This window comes from Cyprinus carpio, chromosome B1, assembly GCF_018340385.1.
Source record: "Cyprinus carpio isolate SPL01 chromosome B1, ASM1834038v1, whole genome shotgun sequence".
NCBI classification, from domain to species: Eukaryota; Metazoa; Chordata; class Actinopteri; order Cypriniformes; family Cyprinidae; genus Cyprinus; species Cyprinus carpio.
In genome coordinates this window covers 19,623,812-19,645,710 of record NC_056597.1, presented here as the reverse complement: position 1 = coordinate 19,645,710, position 21,899 = coordinate 19,623,812, and the positions used below count along the sequence as shown (strand labels likewise).

Below are 21,899 nucleotides of genomic sequence, written 5' to 3'. Positions count from 1 at the left end.
TTGTGTCACCTATTTAAAATCATTAATCATTGTGTAATGCATAAAGGTTATTTATTGTCTAAGATCCAACATCATGGTGGTTTTTATTCAAAAGCAGTTAGATGAAAGAATGTAGAAATGCTTCATAGCCTCAAAAATGCAGTATGAGCTAGACATGGAGGGGTAGATTACTCATATAGATTAGCTCATATTTATGCCCTGTCATTGGGTTGAGATCTGTTTAAATGGAAATAAAACCACAAATATGTATTTATAGAACTATAAAATTAAAGAAGACTAATAGCTGAATAGTAGTGATTAATAGAAATGAATCAGCAAATATTACTAATAGGGTCCAATGGGATTTAGATTTTGTAGTAGAACTTAACTTTAAAGTCATTAACATAATGACTTTCATTTTTCATATTAAGAACTGTGGTTGAAACTGAAGATGATCATATAATGTATGTCCATTTGTTTTCCCAGGATAGTGACTGTTATTTTGGTGGTGATTAGCGTGGTTTGGATCCCAATTCTTCAGAATGCTAACAGCGGTCAGCTGTATGTTTACATCCAGTCAGTAACCAGCTATCTAGCCCCTCCTGTTACTGCCATTTTTGTAATGGCTGTTTTCTGGAAAAGAACCAATGAGGCGGTAATGCACACACATAAACACTGTTTGAGGCCTCACTTAGACACTGAACATATTGACATAGCAAAATTAAACAGTCACATGCATTCAAAGAAACCACTTCTCTCTCGTGAAGAAGGAATGTCTGCCTATTTTAATGTAGCACATTAGTGAGGGTGTGTGTATTTGTCTGTTAAAACACAAAGAGTGAGTACATATCTGAATGACAGCAAAAGAGACCGTAACTTTCACTTGGAAGTGATTGAGAAGATAGATGCTTTTATTTTACAGAAAGTAGGTCACACCTTAATATAAGCCATTTTATTGGTGTCGCTGAGTCACTATATATTGTGTTTTTGAAATGGAAAAAAACTTTGATAAGTCACACCTGTGTATAAGCTGCATTTATTATTTTCATTCAGTAAAATCTTTCCAAATGAGTGTTACTGTGGTCTTTTATCCTGTTTATAGTAATAATGTTATAGTGAAAAGAATATGTAAACTAGATACATATCTAGATATAGATAGATCTCTTTGAGATCTTTACTGGGAATAAACAAGATATATTCTTAGAACAGGAGAAACATTGTGTGAGATTGCAGATAAAAAGAAAAAAAAAGGTCATGTGATTCATTAGATTCTGTGAAATCCCCCAAAACCAACGTGTTTTGAAAAATATGCTTAGAATGAATGATTCAGAAGGATTGTGGTGTACCAGGCTGATTATTTTGGATGTTTTACTTTGACAAAGAACAAAACGGCAGTTTTCTCATTGACTGCATTAGAGTGACCGTATCTGCTCACATCGTCTGTAACTTAGCAAAAGATTAGCTGTTAGCCAGGCAGTTTAACAAAAGAATGAAAACCTGTGGAACTAAACATTAAAGAGCTTTAAAACTGGGAGGGTGGCATTTAAAAATTCCTGTTCGTTTTTACCCTGAAGGGTCATTTCGTGCAAAGTTATCCTCCATCCCCCATAGCAAAAAGGAAATACCCATTTTAGATTGTGAGATCTCAGATAAGTAATAATTGCTCTGGAAGAAAAGCCAGTAAGTAGAGAACTTTAACATTGGTTTAAGGTTAGGCCATGTTATGGCGAAAGCTAATGTTCCCCAGAGAAAAAGAAGCCTGCCTAAAGAAACTTAAACTGACCATGGTGACATTCATAGGGTAAGAAATAAATCATTACAGTAAACGTATTGGTGTAAGTGCCTCCATGTGAGTGACACAAAATGTACAAGAATAAAATCAGTTTAACTTACATAATAGTTCATATCTACTGTCTTTACACGCAACACATTTTTGGCAAAACACTTGAATAAATATCACTGAAATATGACATGCTTCACAGGAATTGCAGTTTGTCAAGGGACTTTCACACCTCACTCCACCCTTAAGTAAGCAAATAAGAGCCTGTCACGTCAAGAATCTCAGCTCAGAGTTCATTCAATGCATCCTCTCAAAATACCTGAAATGTTTAAAAATAAATAATTAGTTTAACAGTCCCCCACGCTCATATAACACACTGAGTAAAAGGAACACCACTGTTGGTATGTAGAGCTCCAAAGAACAGTTGAGCATGACTCTCACAACGCCTAGGGCATGGGTTCAATTCCCAAGAAACTGATCAAATGTGTATCTTAAATGCAATGCAAGTTTTGGATAAAAGTGTCTGCCAAATTCATTAACGTAAATGCTAAGAGGTTTCCTGAAGAGTTTTCCTCATTTGTGTTTGTTTGGTATTGTGTACACAGGGAGCATTCTGGGGCCTGATGGTGGGTCTAGTGGTGGGATTGACGCGTATGGTTCTAGAGTTTGCATTTCCTCCCCCTCGCTGTGGTGTTTTTGACCCTGCTCCCTCTGTCTTGAGGAGTGTACACTACCTGCACTTTGCCATCATACTCTGTGCCCTGACTGCTATTGTTGTGGTGGTGATCAGTCTACTGACCCCTCCACCCACCGACGAACAGGTAATAGCCTTTATGCCAGGTAATGCTTTCATAGATTTGAAAAAATAATAATTTTTAACATAAAAAAAAATTATAATAATTATTATTGTAGCTCCTTGTCTGACCTTTAAACTTTGACTTTGTTCAGAATGGTGTTTACTACCTTTCAAAAGTTTGGAGTCAGTAAGGTTTTTAAATGTTTTTGTAAGAAGTCCCTTAATCAATGCTACATTTTTTTGACCTAAAATACACTGAAGACTTTAATGTTATGAAATATTGTTATAATACAAAATAACTGTCTTCTAATTTAATATATTTTAAAATGTCATGTATTCCTTTGATGGCAAAGCTGAATTTTCAGCATCACTGCTCCAGTCTTCAGTGTCACATGATCCTTCAGAAATCATACTAAAATTGCTCAAGAAACATTTCTTTTATCAAAGTTGAAAACAGTTGAGCTGCCTAATATTTTTGTGGAAACTGGATTCTTTAATGAATAGAATGTTTAAAAGAGCAGCATTTATTTGAAATTGGAATCTTTTGTAACATCATAAATGTATTTAATGTCACTTTTAAATAATTTAAAGGCTTAGTTCACCCAAAAATGCAAATTAGCCTGTGTTTTACTCCCCCTCGAGCCATCCTAGGTGTATATGACTTTCTTCTTTCAGATGAATCCAATCGGAGGTATTGGCTATTATATTAAAATTTAAATTATTATTATTATAATTATTATATTAAAAACTATCCTGGCTCTTCCAAGCATTATCATGGCAGTAGGCGGGTATTTCTGATGAACAGTCCGAAAGACGTCAAATAAAGTGCGTGCATCCATAATAATACGTACCTCACACGGCTCCGGGGCATGAATAAAGGCCTCCTGTAGCGAATCCATGCGCATATGCTAGTCTCGTGAGTTTGTTCACAGGAGTAAAGGAAGAAAGTTTTCTTACTTTAGCAAGGGAAAACCAGTCTCCTCTTGGCTTATATCGAAATCCTCTGCCATTTTTCTTTACAAATCCTTGGTTTGTACTTCTAATTTGTGACCAGCGTTTTGTTTTGTTCTCTCTCCGTCCATCGACATCCTATGTCATCCACCGGAACTGCTTCCGCTTATGACAATTAGATGAAGTGAGAGAGAAGTGTTTATTACATTTGAAATAGGAGTATTTTTCTTACAAAAACACATGGATTCACTACAGGAGGCCTTTATTCACCCCCGGAGCCGTGTGAGGTACGTTTTATTATGGATGCGCGCTTTATTTGATGTGTTTGGACTGTTCAACAGAAACATCGACCCACTGCAACGATAACGCATGGAATAGCCAGGACAATTTTTAATGTAACTCCGATCGGATTCATTTGAAAGAAGAAAATCATATACACCTAGGATGCCTCGAGGGTGAGTAAAACACAGGCTAATTTTCATTTTTGGTTGAACTAACCCTTTATTGCTTCCTTGCTAAATATAGTGTTAATTTCTTTCAGTAAAACCTTACTGACATCAGAGTTTTAAATAGTACTGTACTTGAGGCAGTATGTGAAACAGTTTTGCATTATGCAAACAGTAGTGCAATATGCTACATTGTTGCCACATGACCTCATTGCAAGCATGTTTAATTCTGCAATTTACTGGTTTATTTTGATACAGTTTTGTTTAAAATTGTCTCAACTCTTGACAGTCTGATCAAGTAAAGAAAAGAGCTTAAATTATTGCTGATATTAATTTCACTTCATTTGTTTGACTGGAAATGGAAGGTTACGTCAAGTCCATTGCATTACAGGCTACAGAATTAAATATATATATATATATATATATATATATATATATATATATATATATATATATATATAAACTGTGCATTATATACTGCAGAAACAATACAAATAGTATAGTAGTATGCCATTTCAAAGATAGCCTATAGCCTCAACAGTATTTATTGCCCCCCAGTATACTATACTATACTCTTAGAATTCTACTCGTAGAATTCTTAATCAATCCCTTCCTTTGAGATTTTTTGAAATTTAATTGATTTACTAAAATTAATAAAACCCCGTAGTATATATGCGGTATATCATGTCTCAAAAGTGGCTTGTGTTTGATTGTGTTTCAGACACATAATCTTACCTGGTGGACTCTACATAACAGCACAGAGAGAGAAATAACTCTACAGAAAGTAACTACACTCAGCCGCAGGACAGACGGTATGGAACACACATTTGTTTCATGATATTAGTGAGGACATCTCATAGACTTCCATTGTTTTTAAATTGGGTTTAGTGACATTTTCTATCATCTACTATAAACAGAACTCTAGCCCTAAATATAACTACATTTAAATAGAAACATGATTTGGCTGATTTATACAGCAAGCCTCATAAACTAGTAAGGACTAGTCACTCATTATATTAGTAAGGACATTTTTGAATAGTGAGGACATTTTGGACTTCACAAGTAGTTCAAACCTATACACACACTAATCCAGCTTCCTAATACAGAACGGAGGTGTGTGAGGAGTTTATAGCATGATAGATCTCATGAGGATTGTTGTGGCCTATTCATCAGGGTGTGGTGCTGTTCTACATATGTGTATCAGTTGACAAAACAAACGTGTCTTATATGCGTGAGAACACACACAAGGAACTGAGAAAAATACCAATTGTCATTTTCTTGGTTTTGAATGAAAGCTTACTGCATACAGTGGATTATTTTAACAAACACAACGTTAGAGAACTGTAATGAAGTTTAAAATTAATGTCTCAGCATGCAATCATGCAATACGTCATTTAAATCAGCTGTAAAGCCTTTTAAGTAAAGTAAGTCAGGTTTTCGGAATTGTACCAATACTTTGGTATTCATTCAAGAACCTTAGAAAGCATGTAAATCCCATAGTTTATGAACGTGCATCATTCAGTACTCTTGTATATAACAAAGCAGTATGGTATTACCATTTGATACTATCACTGTACAGCTCCCTTGCCAGTTAATTTCACATTAAGCATTTTTGTTTAGGCTGTGAGTCTGTGCGCAGGAGTAAGTGTGTCCGCACCGCTGGGTTCTGTAGCCCTCGACCTGGACGATTTGCAACCGGGACGCCACCTCCTATAACTCACAGCACCAGAGAAGATCCCTTCTGGTCTCGTTTCTGTTGTGTCAATGCCATCATTCTCATGTGCGTCAACATCTTCCTCTATGCTTACTATGCGTAACACATACTGCCACACACATAGTTTTTATCTTACTATCACAACCTTTTTTTTTTTAGAATTGCAAGTTTATACAGTATCTCACAATTCTAACTTTATATCTCACAATATTGTTTTCTCAGAATTGTGAGATAAGAAGTCACAATTACCTTTTAAATTTTTTATCCCATGGAGGAAACAAGCTCCCATAAAATCCCTTTAAATTACTGGGCTACATAAAATATTTTATAGATTGTGTTTTAATAGTTGTTCAGTTATATAAGAGCATATATGCACTACGTAAAAGAACTGTATTTGAGAATAGAGCAAAAAATAAATGACCATGGGGTTTCTCACAGTGCATGCTTAAAAGGTAATATGTTACGCTTATAGTAGGAGCTTATAGCATATGTTTGATAAATGTGTTCACATTGACTGGGAAAAAATAAATATGCTCATTAGATACTCCCAAAGATGTGGGTGTAAATGTAACTGCCATTTTGCTTCTTGGAAATAAATGGTCTGTGATTAAACTGTAATTTTCTGTACAGCATATCAATGACTGCGTAATTTGTGTCTAAATAATTATTTCAACCATAGTGTGAGAGTAGCCTCAGTTTATATGACCGTAAGAACAGCTTGTGAATGATTTTAAGAACAGAAAATTAGGGAGGGTTATAAGAAACGCTAACTGTTTAATATATGTTGGTGTCGGTGTTACATTTTTTACTCTTAATTTATATTCTTTTATTGTTAATGTGCAAATGAAAGTTGACATTAAAATCACAAAGTAAATGTGTAAACCAAGTGTGTGTGGGGTTTTTTTTTTTTTTGAAACATTTTGGGCTAGATATATTAAACCTCTTTTACATTTGGAATACAAGTACAAGCAATACACATATATAAATGTAAATCAAAGTTTATTTTTTTTCCCTTGAGTTGACAGTTCATAGAGACAATATGTGCTTGTAAAATACATCCTTATATCATCACACAATATTACACCTGACATTGCTATATTTCTACAAAAGTTATAGATTTAAAGTGTCTATCATAACACAACATATATAGCAATGCTTGCTATCTAAACGTGTGCAGACAATTTATTAATAAGTGTAAAGTTGAGTCAGCAATTTGATTATCTCTTATTTTATTGCATTACATGTCAGAACGGCAGCATTGCAGCTAAGCCTTGCTTGCTTATATACTGTATATTTTGCACATCATTGAACAGCAGGAGTATTTTCAAGGGAAAAACAACAGAAAAATAACCTTTAATTTTACTCGTCATTCATGACAATGTAAATCAAATTACATTGCTTGTTATAAATAAACTATTCAGTAGTGAGTAATTATTTTAATTATGTCACTCAAAAAAATAATATCACCTTATTATTGCTTATTTTTTGGTCATTACATAAACAGCACTAGATGTTCCAAATGTTTTCACATGGCATAGGTGGATCCAACAATTGTTTTCCATTAGAACATCAGTCAGCGGTCTTCCTGAACAGATATATGAATGATAACATTGAAATAACTTGCTCTCACTCTAATAATAGTTACAGAAATTAATAAAAAATACATATATATATATATATATATATATATATATATATATATATATATATATATATATACATATATATATATATATATAATCTTTATGTATGCTATACAATACTTTTTATAATCACCTCTGTATTTAACAATATAAATACTTTTTGTTTTTTGTTTTTTCAATGATTTGTTAAATTATTGTTTAGGAAATTAAATGAGCAATTTATAATAATTACTAGAGGCCTAAATTAAATTAATTATGGTAATTATTTCAACATTAGAGTAAAAAATCAAAATCAAATAAATGAATAAAGGTAAAGTGTGTAATTTCTGCGGCATTAAACAGAATTACAAAAATAAATGTGACAGTGTCCTGGACACTCACCCAGTCTGCCACTGGATGATCAAAATGATAGCCCCCATCCCAAACTTACATCACTGGTTGAGCAAATGGTTTGATAGCACCACAAAGACACAGTGTTTACATAGAAATCAACATGCAGATGATTTAAAGTTGTCTCTGCATATTAATCTGGGACTGGAGAAAGTATTTTCACAGAAATAAATACATTTTTTAAATCGCAAAAATTGTCATTAGTAATCCTCAAAAGTATACTTATGGCATAAGCACAATAAAGAAAATAAATAATAAAATAAATATAATATTTTCCACACTCATGTATGTAGAGATTTATATTGAATAAAAGAAATATATAGTAGGTCTGGTAATGCTTTTTTTTTTTTTTGCACTATAAATATAAAACATTAAGTGCAAGGTTGATACACCAATTCTTATGTCATAACTTTATTTGAAAGGACTTTAAAATATTTGAAAGAAGAATAGACAGGAAGCAATTGTTATGTTCATTAAAGGTGTTACAAAACTGGTTTGCTGACAAGTTATAACTGATTTCTAAATTCAGTGATAAATTGGCTGCACATACTCTGGTGGAAATACGCCCACTCTTCCACGGCACCGCCCCCTCCAGCACTGAGCATCCGAACAGTCGAGCAGGTCGATGACATCACCACGCAAGAAACGTAGATGAGTCGCATGATTAGATGTGAAGTCAAAGAGGGCATGGGCATGACGTGGCCTCTGAAATAGAAACACACACACAAATGACGGACATGACAAGACTGGATCAGCAGTCAAACAAAACATAGTCCTACCTACGAAAGCGTGTTTCCACCTCAATACAACGTGTTAGAACGTCACATTGTTAGATTTAAAGACATGACTATGAGAAATAAAGTTGTAATTACAAGAAATAAAATCTAAATTCAGGAGAAATTAAGTTGCAATAGTCACAATCATGAAAAAATAACTAATTATGAAAAAATGTCTCACAATTAGGCTATGAGAAATAAAATAGATTTTTGTTTTCAATCTTAGAAGAAATACATTTAAAATTTTGTAGAAATAAAGTTGTAATTGTGATATAGTCATAATTACAAGAAAAAAGTTGCAATTAGGAGAATATTTGCCACAATTGTGAGATGTATTAAAGTTATGATTGTCAAAAATAAAGTTGCAAATGTAAAAATAAACAAAGATTGCAATTAAAATAAATAAAACTGAAATTTAGGAGAAAAGTTGTAATTGTGAGGTACAATAACAGGAAAAATGTTGCAATTATGGGGGAAAAAAATGTCTCAGTTATGAAGAAACTGCCATATTTGTGAGATGGAATGTTATGCTTGTCAGAAATCAAGTCGCAAATGTAAGGAACAAAGTACAATAAAAATGTAGGAGAAATTAAGTTGCAATTGTCAGAAACAGTCACAATTACAAGAAAAAAAAATGCATTTATGAGAAAAAGGTCTCAATTATGAAGTTGCCACAGTTGTGAGATATAAAGTCATTCTTATCAGAAATAAAGTCACAAATGTAAGAAACAAAAGTTGCAATTAGAAGAAATGAAACTGAAATTAAGGTGAAAGAGATGCAATTGTGAGATACAGTCACAATTACAGGAAAAAAAAGTTCCAAATATCAGAAAAATGTCTCGGTTATGAAGAAGCTGCCACATTTGTGAAATGGAATGTCATGCTTGTCAGAAATCAAGTAGCAAATGTATGAAAAAAAGTTGCAATTAGAAGAAATAAAATAAAAATGCAGGAGAAATTAATTTGCAATTGTAAGAAACAGTCACAATTACAAGGGGAAAAAAAATGCATTTATGAGAAAAAGTTTTCAGTTATGAAGTTGCCACAGTTGTGAGATATAAAGTCATGCTTATCAGAAATAAAGTTGCAAATGTAAGAAACAAAGGTTGCAATTAGAAGAAATGAAACTGAAATTCAGGAAAAAGACTTGCAATTGTGAGATACAGTCACAATTACAGGAAAAAAGTTCCAAATATCAGAAAAACATCTCAATTATGAGGAAGATTCTACATTTGTCAGATGAAAAGTCATGCTTGTCAGAAATAAAGTCACAAATGTAAGAAATAAAATAAAAATGTAGGAGAAATTAATTTGCTATTGATGTGAGATACATTCACGATTACAAGAAAAGTCATAATTGAAAGAAACAAAGTCACAACTGTGATACATAAAATCATGACTGTCAGAAATAAAGTTGCAAATGTAAGAAACAAAGTCAAATATGAGAAATAAAATTCAGAATTCAGAAGAAATAAAGTTGCAATTGTGAGATACAGTCACAATTACAAGAAAAAATTGCAATCATGAGAAAAAGTTGCCAAAATTGTGAGTTATAAAGTAATGATTATGAGAAACAGTCACAAAACAAAGTTGCAATTAAAGAAATAAAATCTAAATTCAGGAGAAATAACGTTGCAATTGTAAGTTCTGAAAAAAAAAAAACATTGACACAATTGTTATATACAAAGTCACAATTTATGAGAAATAAACAAACAAAATAACTCTGTGAAAACTGGCTTCCATAGGTAACCCTATCCCAAAGCCCAACTCTAACCTTAAACTACCTCTAAACTCAGCAATGATATACTGATTAAGGAGGGGTCACATTTGGCTCAAAGTCATCATAAATATCAGCAACAGGATATGATGTCAAGTTCAAGCCATGTAGGGTTGCATTGTGCATTGAGCCAAGAGATCAAAGTTTCACTTTAGAACCATAACTGGTCAGACATCATTACGCTTTGCAAATTTGCAGATCAGAGTTCACCAGAGTTAAACTTTGGCACCTCGGTAAAAAACATTATGTGCTCATGTGACAACTCTTACAGCTAATGATCCCTCAGGCTCTTTCAGGAAGACAGTTCTTTCTTTGGCAATGCTGTTGATTTTGTAGAAGTCCACCAGCTGGTTGAGGGAGCTGAAGACTTCATCCCATATGAAGAACTGCCCTAGTCCATCTTTCAAAACCTTAAAGTGCTGCACATGGTCCCCGTAACTGGGGTGGGGGGGGGGGGGAGACAGAGAGAGAGAGAGAGAGAGAGAGAGAAAGGGTTACTTACATTCAAGATAAAGGGGTAGATCTTGGCTTACCACAGTGTTTGATTAAAGCTTTTGCCTAATAAATCACAGTTTGACATTTCAGCTGTCAACAAATTCTTGCATCATAATGATGCAGAACTGAAAAAAGTTAATAGCTTTAATCAGATTAGACTTTGAACAAGTCACTGCTTATTCTTCTGTAGACATATTAAAGAATATTCCTCTCAGATCAAATGCTCATTACAGTACATTAAACAGCATATTAATATTAAAGATGTTTCAAATTAAACAATCCAGTCAATATGCAGCAATATAATATATATGCATATTCAATCAAGATCCAATAATACATTACATGCATTGTCTCCTGTAAGTATGTGAAAAATGTTTTAAAATCAATAACTATTTTCCAAAAACATAATTAGCATTAATATTTGCTCCTCTATTACTCTTGAGTGCATTCAGTGAGTGCTAGCCATAGTACATGTCTGTCTATATTATAAAATGTTATTTTCATTTTTTTGTATAATAATTCTAATCAGTTGCATGTTTTTAAAGAAATATTTTATAATAACTATGTTTTTACATATATATTTATATACCGTATAGTTGCTTAATATTTGATGAATAGAAAGTTCAAAAGAACAGAACTATTTGAAATTTAAAAAAATTTGAAATTATTTAAAATAGAAATCTTTTGTAAAATTTTGAACATATGTCACTTTTGATCAATTTAATGCATCCTTGCTGAAAAAAACAAAACAAAACAAAACAAAACAAAGTCTTATATCACACATAACTAAAATCGCGAAGTCCAAATCTAATTTAAACCTGGAAACAATTTACAATTTAGGTAATGTTTTCAAATTAATAGGTTATATATAATATAATATATAAAATAACAAACAAAATAAATAAATAAATAAATAAAAACTATAATAGTCAATCTACCTCTTTGTCTGTATTATAAAATGTTATAAATTTTTCTAATCATTTTCAATTGTTTATTTGAAAAATATATTGCTGCATTATAATACCCATGTAAGTTACAAAATTACTCTGGAGAAAATATAAATGTAATATATCATTTTTAAAATTATTGTTTAATCTTGTTTTGATGAAGGTCCAATATAAATCATTCTACAGAAAAAGACATCTGAAAACATGCTATTAATTGTTTCTGGGTTACTGAGAAATGTGCAGGCACTGACGCACAACCTGCGCCTGCGGCAGGTGTCTTTAATCACCCAGCGGCTCCACCCTGCCACACCTGCTCTTAACCTGTGTGGGTTTTGCTCACACACACACACACACATACACACACACACACACACACACACACACACAGATGCTCATCAGTCCACGTAATACTGCATGGATCACTCAGCTTGTTCAGACAGAAATGCATACAGAATGAGGAACTGCCTCAGGGATGTGGATTTGTGTGTGTGTGTGTGTGTGTGTGTGTGTGTGTGTGTGTGTGTGTGTGTGTGTGTGTGTGTGTGTGTGTGTGTGTGTGTGTGTGTGTGTGTGTGTGTGTGTGTGTGTTATACTGAAGATCATCAAAACAACAGGGCATGTTTAGGGAGAGCAAGACTGAGTCAGTATAATCACAGTCATTAGATATGACTTATACCAGAGCCATATTAACAATTCTCAGACTCCAACTCAAAACTGTCTCACATTAATCGTCTGATTTTTGTGTAGCATTATGGTTTCTGTATTTACATTAAGCTTTTAATCTGATATAAAGACACTTTTTGACATTTTTCTATAGGTTCAAAGAGCCTAAATATATGGCTGTTGAAAAGTGTGGGATTAGTACTTTTTTTTAAAAATAACATTTATATGATTTATTCCTGTGAGGTCAAAGCGTTGTCAAATTATTCTTTAGAAATCATTCTAATTTGCTGATTGAGAAACATTTCTTGGTTTTATCGATACCGACAACCATTGAAAATCATGGTACAGTACATTACAGTACATTATTATTATTATTATTATTATTATTATTAAATCATAAATGTCTTTACTTGATTTTATCAATACCGACAACCGTTGAAAATCATGGTACAGTACATTACAGTACATTATTATTATTATTATTATTATTATTATTAAATCATAAATGTCTTTACTTGATTTTATCGATACCGACAACCATTGAAAATCATGGTACAGTACATTACAGTACATTATTATTATTATTATTATTATTATTATTATTAAATCATAAATGTCTTTACTTGATTTTATCAATACCGACAACCGTTGGAAACCATGGTACAGTACATAATTATTATTATTATTATTATTAAATCATAAATGTGTTTACTGTCACTTTTTAACAATTAAATTCTTTTTTGCTGAATAAAATTATTAATTCTTTAAAAAATAATAAACTACTGACCCCAAACTTTTGATTAGTAGTGTATGACACATACAAAAATTACATCTTATACCATATCTGTACTGTATGTATTTCTCTATTAGTCCAAAAGTCTGAGTCCTGTTGGAAAATCTTTAATTCAAAATCAAATTTCAACCTGGAAACTATATATATGTATATATATATATATATATATATATATATATATATATATATATACATATATATATAGTGTGTGTGTGTTTGCGTGTGTGTGTACATTATGTGTATTATAAATTTACAAAAGTGATTTTATATTCACAGAAAGCATAAATGCAAGTGTCTGCTTTAATGTTTCAAATAACTTTTGTGAAAATAAAATGTCAAAATATGGGTGAAATAATGTTCTATTGTCATTCTGCGTAACAGATATATTTATGTAAAAATTACACAACATACTTGTTTTGACATTTACTTATTAAAATATATAAAAGAATAAGTGACCACAGCAAATTGTATTAAAAACATCTGGATGACAAATGGGTAAAACCTATGTGAATCATTAAATAAAAAGTCTTTTAATGTGATCTAATGATTTTTGTTCTAAATTTACCCGAAAATATTTTATTTTTATTTTATTTTTTTGGTATGTAAACTATTGTGTTTGACCCGTGTACTTTATGACCCATTTATTCCTGTATTATGACTAGTCAATACAACATTCCAGCTGTGCTAAATTACACAATAATTTAACAACTAAATGCAAAACACCTGTTCACCAGTTACCGAGCACATCCCCAGAGGGTCTGTACGCATGATATATAAACATTTCCTTAAATTTCTATTTGAATTAACATTTGCTAATGATCTTTTAAGCATTAACATTAGATAATCTTCCTAAAACAATTCAAGCTGTTATACAGGGGTCCCTGGGTCTGTAAAGGTTGAATTATGGGCACATATAGCTGATTATTACTGTATCTTTCTCTCTTTCCTCTCTTTTGTTTCTTTCTTTCTCTCTCTCTCTCTATCACACACATGTAAACACACACAGAAACATCTGCGCTGGCCTCAGGTACTCAAGCTTGTTAGGAAGCACTGTCCTAATAATACATGACAGAATTGGATTCATTGTGCTGTGATTGTGTTGCAACTGTCCCTCGGTTTCTCTTTCTATTTCTTTTTTTCTGTCTCAGTAGGATTTGACGTTTTAGGTCAGGTCTTCAGAGGTGTACAGCTAAGCTAATCTAAAAATAATCTATGCATGTCCACCCTCCCAACTTTTTCAATAGAATTCTACACTGAGTTGTAAATATAAGAAGAAAAGAAAAGGTGTTGATGCTAAGGCACACATACATTACTATTATTATTCTTTATACTTAAGCTTAAGGGGATGGTGCCACAGAAATGAATAATACCTGAAGGCATGTGGCCTATTGTTTTAAAGCAATTTGCCTGGCAACTAGTGGACATTAAAACAGGTGAAAAAATCTGACTTAAAAGAATAGTTCATCCAAAAAAGAAAATTCTTTTCATCCAAAACATTCTCCAGAATACATTCTTTTGTGCTCAACATAAGAAAAACAAAAACAAATTCAGGTTTAAAACTAACGATTAAATGACAGAATTTTCATCTTGGGTGAACAATATCTTAATAGAACCTTAATAGGCTTTTTTTGACTTGGACTGTAACCACTTAGCAACGAACATCCAAGCAATAGCCTAGCTATTCCATACAGAGGTTTTCTACAAAGTGTTACGAAATGTACTTTTCGGTTGGAATATCTAAAAGGTTTCAGTTTCCACCTAGAGAACTCTGAACTGTTTAAATAGGTTCTGGAGTGCTGGGAGCAAAAGATTACATCACAGCAACACGCTACCATGCACTCCACTCTAATTAGAGTGTGTTAATGAAGAACCAGATAGGGTAACAAGGACACACATTGACACACATGCATATGCGAGTACGCTCACTTTCATTGTCAATGTTTGCATGCAGCAAATGCAGGGAATAATACTAACAAGCCTTAATAGGGAACACATTATATAAAGCATACATGTTTGTGGTGTTCTGTATAGTCCGGTGAAGGCAGGTTTCATTTGTAAGGGTGTATCTGACCTGACAGACACAGAGAACTCTCCTGGTGTGCTCTCGCTCTCCCTAACGAGAAACGCTCCACACTCCAGCGGTCTCAGACGGTTTTCTGCTGCCTGCCGTGAAATTCCACCCACAAACCACCTGCAAAGTACAAGCTCAGCTGTCAGTTCAACATCATATTGTATATTTATGGATTGAAAGGGGACTACTAGTACAGTACACTTTAAAAATAATTCTTTAATCAAATAATCTATCAAAATTTAACAATTTTCACTCAGAAATTGCTAGTAAAGTTCAAAAATAATTACAAAGAAACACATGGAATCAAATGTGAAATTCTGGAGTCTGAAATAGTATTTTCTCATCCAAAAAATATCTACAATAATATTTATTGACTACTTTGAAAAATAACGTTTAAAAGCACATGATTATATTGCAGTTTTTACGAGCAGCATCTTGATGCAGCATTTCTATGTTTCAAGTCAAACCAGCAAGTACAAAATCATAACACTTTGTTGTTGTTCAAATAGGCCTACACTGAAAAATTGATTTGTGGTTTAGTCCCAGTCTGTCTATTCCCAGCATGCACCAGGGCATGAATAATTAACATGGTAGCATTGTTTGACCATTTGCCAGTAATATTTACTTTGTTGTTGCTGATTTTGTTGTCACATTTATTATCTTGTGATGTCAGGATAAGTTTATTCCTCTGTTAAAAAGACTAGTTGGTTGATTTTCGTGTCTGTTTCATGTGTTAAGGTTTACAATATGTGACTTTTTAAAGGATTTTGTGAGTGTTTTTTTGTCTCAAGCACATTCCATGTACATTTAGAAAAAACACATAATAATGAATAATTTAAAATAACATAAATAGAGGGAATAATCTGCTCTTGATTCGAAGTTAGACTTCATCTAAAAAGGACACTATTAAATTTACATTTATGCATGTGGTATTTAATCTTTTACATTGCATTTAAGATGTTTATTTTATCAGTTCATACATTCCTTGTGAACAGAACCTTTGAGTCTGGTATTGCTTGTGCTATGATATGTTTTAGCTCAATAACCAAAAAATAAATAAATAAATAAATAAATATATTATATACATATTTTTTTTTGTTTGTTTTTGTTTATTGAGTTCAGTTGGATTGATTCCCCTTAAATATTAAAAATGTGTTCACAAAATTCCCTATAGAATTAAAATATAAGTGTGTGTAGTATGTGCATTGTTTTTTCCCCTTTTGTATCACTGGATTTTTCAGACTTTTAGAAATACAAGTGCCTGCATGATATGGCGTGAAATGACGTTTAATTGCGTGAAAACATTCTGCCATCTTGTACTTAATAAGTAGCATCAACTGCATTTATCATAAGCCGTGATTGATCTCATTCAGTCCACTCTTTTTATCATGATCATGATTTTTAGCTGACTCATTCTTTTATTTCAGAATGACTGGTAGGTTCTCAGTCATAAACTGCTATGTTCAGGTCAGGCTACAGCATGTTTGTTGGGGTTTGGTCAGGGCTTTGACTTTTACCTACCCTCAATGCCTCACAAGTTTCTCAATCTTCCATGTTATGGTAAAACTGCAAGGTAAGGAAGTCCTTACCTAGCACATGTCCTTCTCAAGCAGTTTCAGTCACACCATCGGGAAGTCCTTCAAAAATCTTCTTTTCTTTCTCTCTCTCTCTCTCTCTCTCTCTATTCTGACACAGATTAATTCTTCAACATATTTAATTCTAAACCCAACCCTAAACTTGCTCCAGCTGAGCATCCAACAGCACCTTTCCAACTTGTGCAATTGCCATCTTGCCCAAAACAATTAGAACCATGGAGAAAGCAACACTTATCAGATACTTTGTGGACCACTAGAGATATCAGCACTACAAATAATGTAATAGCGAAAGTATAACATGAATAAATTTTGGAAAAGTCCTAGTTTCCAACTGAGTCAGTGTCTTTGCATAAAACATCACAATAACAGACTCTGAAAATATGACTAGACTGTCTCCACTTAAAGTGGAGTTATTATCATATGACTAGTACAATACCATTTCCTTTTAAAGACTGTAAAATTTTTCAAAAACATTGAGACGCCCCAGGTGATTAATTTGCATACATTTACACAACAGAAGTCTAAACAATGAACAAACCCATGTTCAAAATTCTTGTTTAATTGTGTTGACATATTAAAGTTAAAGTTTTTTTACAGAAGCATATCTCCTGGATAACTCTTTTTTCTCACTCCATATATACTGTAAAAACAGATAGAAAACATGTTTTTAGGAATAAAATGTTGTATAAAACTAATGATATATAAACAACCATATATCTTCATTTTGAGAAAATGGCCTATAAAGATATGTACTGTAATAGATAAAGTGCAACAAAACTTGGAAGTGCATTTTGTGTGTTTTCTTTCCACAAACAACACTAACTTGTCTGAAGCAACACGTTATAAAAAGCCAAACTTGACTCAAAGACAAAAATTACCAGTGCAATAAAAGTGTTCTTCCTTAACAAATTTTGCCTAGTCATTCACAGATAAAACCACATGCTACATTAGATTCATATCTGTCTTGTGATACTTACGTGTGAGGTCTTACACTGATATAGTTCTTCGGTACATAGCCCCGCCTACCAAACAGCTCAGCCGTGTACCAGTTCGGATCATCATCCATGTTTGTCACCTAAAATAAACATAAGACCAGTATTCCGATGTCCCCTATCAGCTTAGGTTAGATATTTTTCCTCCGCATTTAAGAGTAGACTAGGCCAGGGTTTCCAAAACTGTGCTTCATGAATCACTGGAGCTTTGTGAAATAGGGAAAATATAAAAAAATTAAATCTTTAAAAATAAAATTAATTAATAGTTTGAAATTAATATTTTTTAATTATTTATTTTGAAACTATTTTATTTTGATTTATTTTATTTTATAATATCTTGAAATTACTATTGAAATACCATAAAATACTTATACATATACTACATATTTATACATATTTTAAGTGCATATACCAAAGTAGGGTAATTGAGTTTTCTGCATATGCTTTTCAGAAATTGCTTTGGAAGTATATTTTCAATTTAATTTACCATTTACCAAAAAAAAAAAAAAAAAAAAGATAAAAAAAAAAGACTTAAATTTCTAACTTTACCATTTGCTTAGGTCGTGTAAATTTAAAAGACTTTTCAAGTGTCCATGTTAAGTATGCAATTCCCCAGATAACATAATTTGGTAATCAAAACAAAAAAGCAGTTTGCAAACCAATGCAAATTACACATAAACAAATAAATGAGTATGGCAGTGTTTTACTGCCTTCACTGTATATGTTTTTTTGAATACAGTTTTCCTAATAGATATCTAATTTATAAAGGAGCCTGTAAAGATATCTTCACACAAGAATTAACTTGTACTGTACCACCCCACAAGCTGCCCAGCTATATATATCACTACCTATTCACACAGATATCCATTCAGAAATACATGCTAAGACTGAGTGCACACACTCCCATCAAACTGACTCACTGATCTCGTATTTTCTGTAAACGTGCAGCATGCAGACTAGCACCGATATAGTCTTATCCAAGTGTGCCACATATCCACAGTAAACTACTGCACACACACACACACACACAGACTCACCTTCAAGATGTCACCCTTCTGGAAACTGATCTCATCACATTCACTCGCTCTGAAACTGTAAAGTGCCTCAGCCTCCATTGAAGAAAGAACATAAAAACAAAAGAACAGACAGGCAGTGAAGTGGAGATGAGAGTGGGATGAAAACAACAAAGAGTTCAGAGAGAAAGGGATGGGAAAGGACAAGTGCAAATGGAATTAGATGAAATGGTAAAAGGGGTTCGGAAAAATTGGAGCAACAAAAACACAGAGTAGAAAACTGAGGAAGCACAATGATGATAGAGAATCTGAGAGAAAATGTGTGTCTGCCGTAAGCTGCACAGTGGGAATGGAGGAGGATGGAGAGAGGGGGGGGGGGGGGGGCGGAGTGAGAAACAGAGAATTAAAGTGAGCAGAAAACTACTGACCAGATCAGAATATCACACGCTTTTCATTCAATTTCTCAAATATATAATGTAAACTACAAAAAAAAGAGACCACATTTTGTTTCTCAATTAATCGTGATTAATCACATCCAAAATAAAAGTTTTTGTTTACATTATATATGTATGTGTACTGTATATATAAATACATACACATGCATGTATATACTGAAGAAAAATATGTTAATTTTATACATTTCATTATATTATATATCATTATATGTATGTATGTATATATATATATATATATATATATTATATCAATTATATGAATATAAATATATACATGGAAATACGTGGAAATATTTTCTAAATATGTACTGTATGAGTGTGTATTTATATATAAATAATAAATACACACAGTACACACACATATATTATGTAAACAAAAACTTTTATTTTGGATGCAATTAATCACAATTAATCGTTTGACAGCACTAATAAATTTATAATAAAATTTACTCACACATTTTTTTATTATTATTATTATTTTTTTTATATATATATATATAGACTTGTTTAATTATTTTAAAACATTTTAAAAACTGTTGGTTGATAAATTGTTTTTTGGCCAGCGTGGTCCAACCTAGTTACTGTTATTGGTAAAATACACTATCAGTAAACCTCTAATATTCAGTATACGCTGAAAATGTATGGGTTGCAAAGAAGTTCAAATAAGAGAGTTTTGATTCATGTTTTTGTGGTTACTTCCATTTGTGTTCTAAACCTTGTATTTACAATATATTATTTTATTTCATGAGGTATATTCATGTGAAAAATTAAATCATAAATCTTGTCGGAGGGGGCACATGTTTGATATCCTCAGGCAGTTTTCTGTTTGAACCAACAACATGACCCTTATTAAGAACGCTTGCTGCAGCTGTGCATGTGTTTGATTGTTATGCATGCTGGTCACATCCTCTCTGATTCAGATGACACGACATTTAATAAGCGCACATGGTCACACAATATCTCATTTCTCTATAGCTGCATCTTAGTGCAGCTTGATTAAATCATTTTATGGCATTTCAGAGCTATATAGCTTAAACATGAGACTGAACTGAATATTTAATTTCCGTGCATGTTTGCATGGAGATGATTTCAATGTTCTGTATCTGACAGCTGACAGTTAGTTGGCATCTCTAAGAACATGTGCTGGTGGCAGCATCCCCCCAGCCCCCACCACACACACAAACAGAAGAAACTGTCATATTGCCTTTCAGTGCTCACAATGAGAACTTTTATAGATGATAGCTGCGAGCCGGTGAGTACAGAAACAACATTTTCAGGTTAAAAAAAAGGAAAGAAAGTTACTGACCCAATGCATAGAATACTGATATTATTTTGTTTTCCAGATGTGCAAAGAATATTTATCCCTTATGGAAATTTAATATAATAACACTAAATGCATTTGGTATGGTGGTAACAGTGAGGATTCATATAGGCAAGAAGATAAAAGTTCATATAAACCTAGCAGTTTTAATTGCAAATAGCCATTTCTAAAGTAGTAGTAGACCTATCAGAATTTTTTTATTTATCATATTTTCAATGCAAATGATAATTATTTAGTTCTCTTTACACTTTACCCAATTTAACAACAAAGTCAGCTTTCCATTTAATAATGAAGACCTTTTTACTGAGTATAATTTTTCAGTTTAAATACTTAGTTAATTCAGGTATTACTCAGTAATTCTTGAGGTCATTCATATGAATAACCATGATTTAAATTTCATAAACCTTGCTTCATTTTGAGGCAGACGTCACTAAAAGTAGTGACAGCCTGTGATTAAGAACAAGACTGGGATCTCATATTCAGATTGCGGCTATTCAGATGTTGAATGGCTGCAAACTCATATTCATAATTTACAAAATATATATTATTTAGAGATTGTATAAAGCATGTGATTATAGAAATATAGTTCCTGCATTTTTAAAAAATGGTTAAGTAAATCATTCAATGACCAGTGTTGGAGAAAGTTACTTTTAAAAGTAATGCATTACAATATTGCATTACTCCTTAAAAAAAGCTAACTAATTGCATTACTTGGTTTTTATGAAAAGAAATGTGTTGCGTTTTGCATTACTTTTGTGTTACATTGTATCATCTGGCATGGATTTGCTTGTTTGTTTTGAATATTAAAAATGTTCTATTTTTGGCAAATGTAAATGCCCTTTCACAACAAAAGTGAAATGAATAAGCCTCAAGCTGAAGGAAATGTAAATTCAAAAACCTTAAACAAATCTTTCAGCTGTGCTGCCATTCTGGATTGCATGAAGAAAGAAAGTTCAAAGCTTTCTTTTCGATCACAAACATATACTAATATTATATACTAATATCTGCGTATTAATATGTTGAATTGAATCATTGAAGATTAGCAGCAAAGACACTGATTAATAAAATGGGATTAAATACTTAATGCTTGTGTTAGCATATTGAATTATTGCAGGTTTGCGTAATGTTCTGAGTTTGCTTTTCACTGTTCTTATTCATTTTGAGGAATACTGAATCAGTTTTTGTGCAAGTGAGATGAATAAATGCATGTTCACATTTAGCCTATAAGTTTTTTTGCATTTGGGTTTAGTAGATGTATGTTGAGATTCTGCTCTTATTCCTGATTTCTCTCAACATGGGGAC

General features: G+C 32.5%; 2 protein-coding genes across 3 annotated transcripts in view; one reads left to right on the top strand and one right to left on the bottom strand.

Moving 5' to 3' along the window:
- Window positions 1–6,520, top strand: part of slc5a10 (solute carrier family 5 member 10) — a 28,466-nt gene extending 21,946 nt beyond the window's left edge. The window contains exons 12-15 of the mRNA XM_042716952.1: window positions 466–634; window positions 2,365–2,580; window positions 4,674–4,764; window positions 5,573–6,520. Of these exons, the coding sequence (XP_042572886.1) occupies window positions 466–634; window positions 2,365–2,580; window positions 4,674–4,764; window positions 5,573–5,769 (673 nt within the window). The 3' untranslated portion in view covers window positions 5,770–6,520. The remainder of the gene's footprint in view (window positions 1–465; window positions 635–2,364; window positions 2,581–4,673; window positions 4,765–5,572) is intronic.
- Window positions 6,521–8,082: 1,562 nt separating this feature from the next.
- grapb (GRB2 related adaptor protein b) lies at window positions 8,083–19,170 on the bottom strand. 2 transcript variants are annotated; one of them, XM_019074685.2, is made up of 5 exons: window positions 18,846–19,170; window positions 17,794–17,891; window positions 15,222–15,341; window positions 10,522–10,690; window positions 8,083–8,404 (listed from the first exon to the last, which is right to left on the bottom strand). In XM_019074685.2, the coding sequence occupies exons 1-5, from the start codon at window positions 18,921–18,923 to the stop codon at window positions 8,225–8,227; spliced, it is 645 nt and encodes a 214-aa protein (XP_018930230.1). In that variant the 5' UTR covers window positions 18,924–19,170; the 3' UTR covers window positions 8,083–8,224. The 2 variants fall into 2 exon arrangements, with proteins under 2 accessions (XP_018930230.1, XP_042572887.1); XM_042716953.1 differs by lacking the exon at window positions 15,222–15,341.
- Between the last annotated feature and the right edge of the window lie 2,729 nt (window positions 19,171–21,899).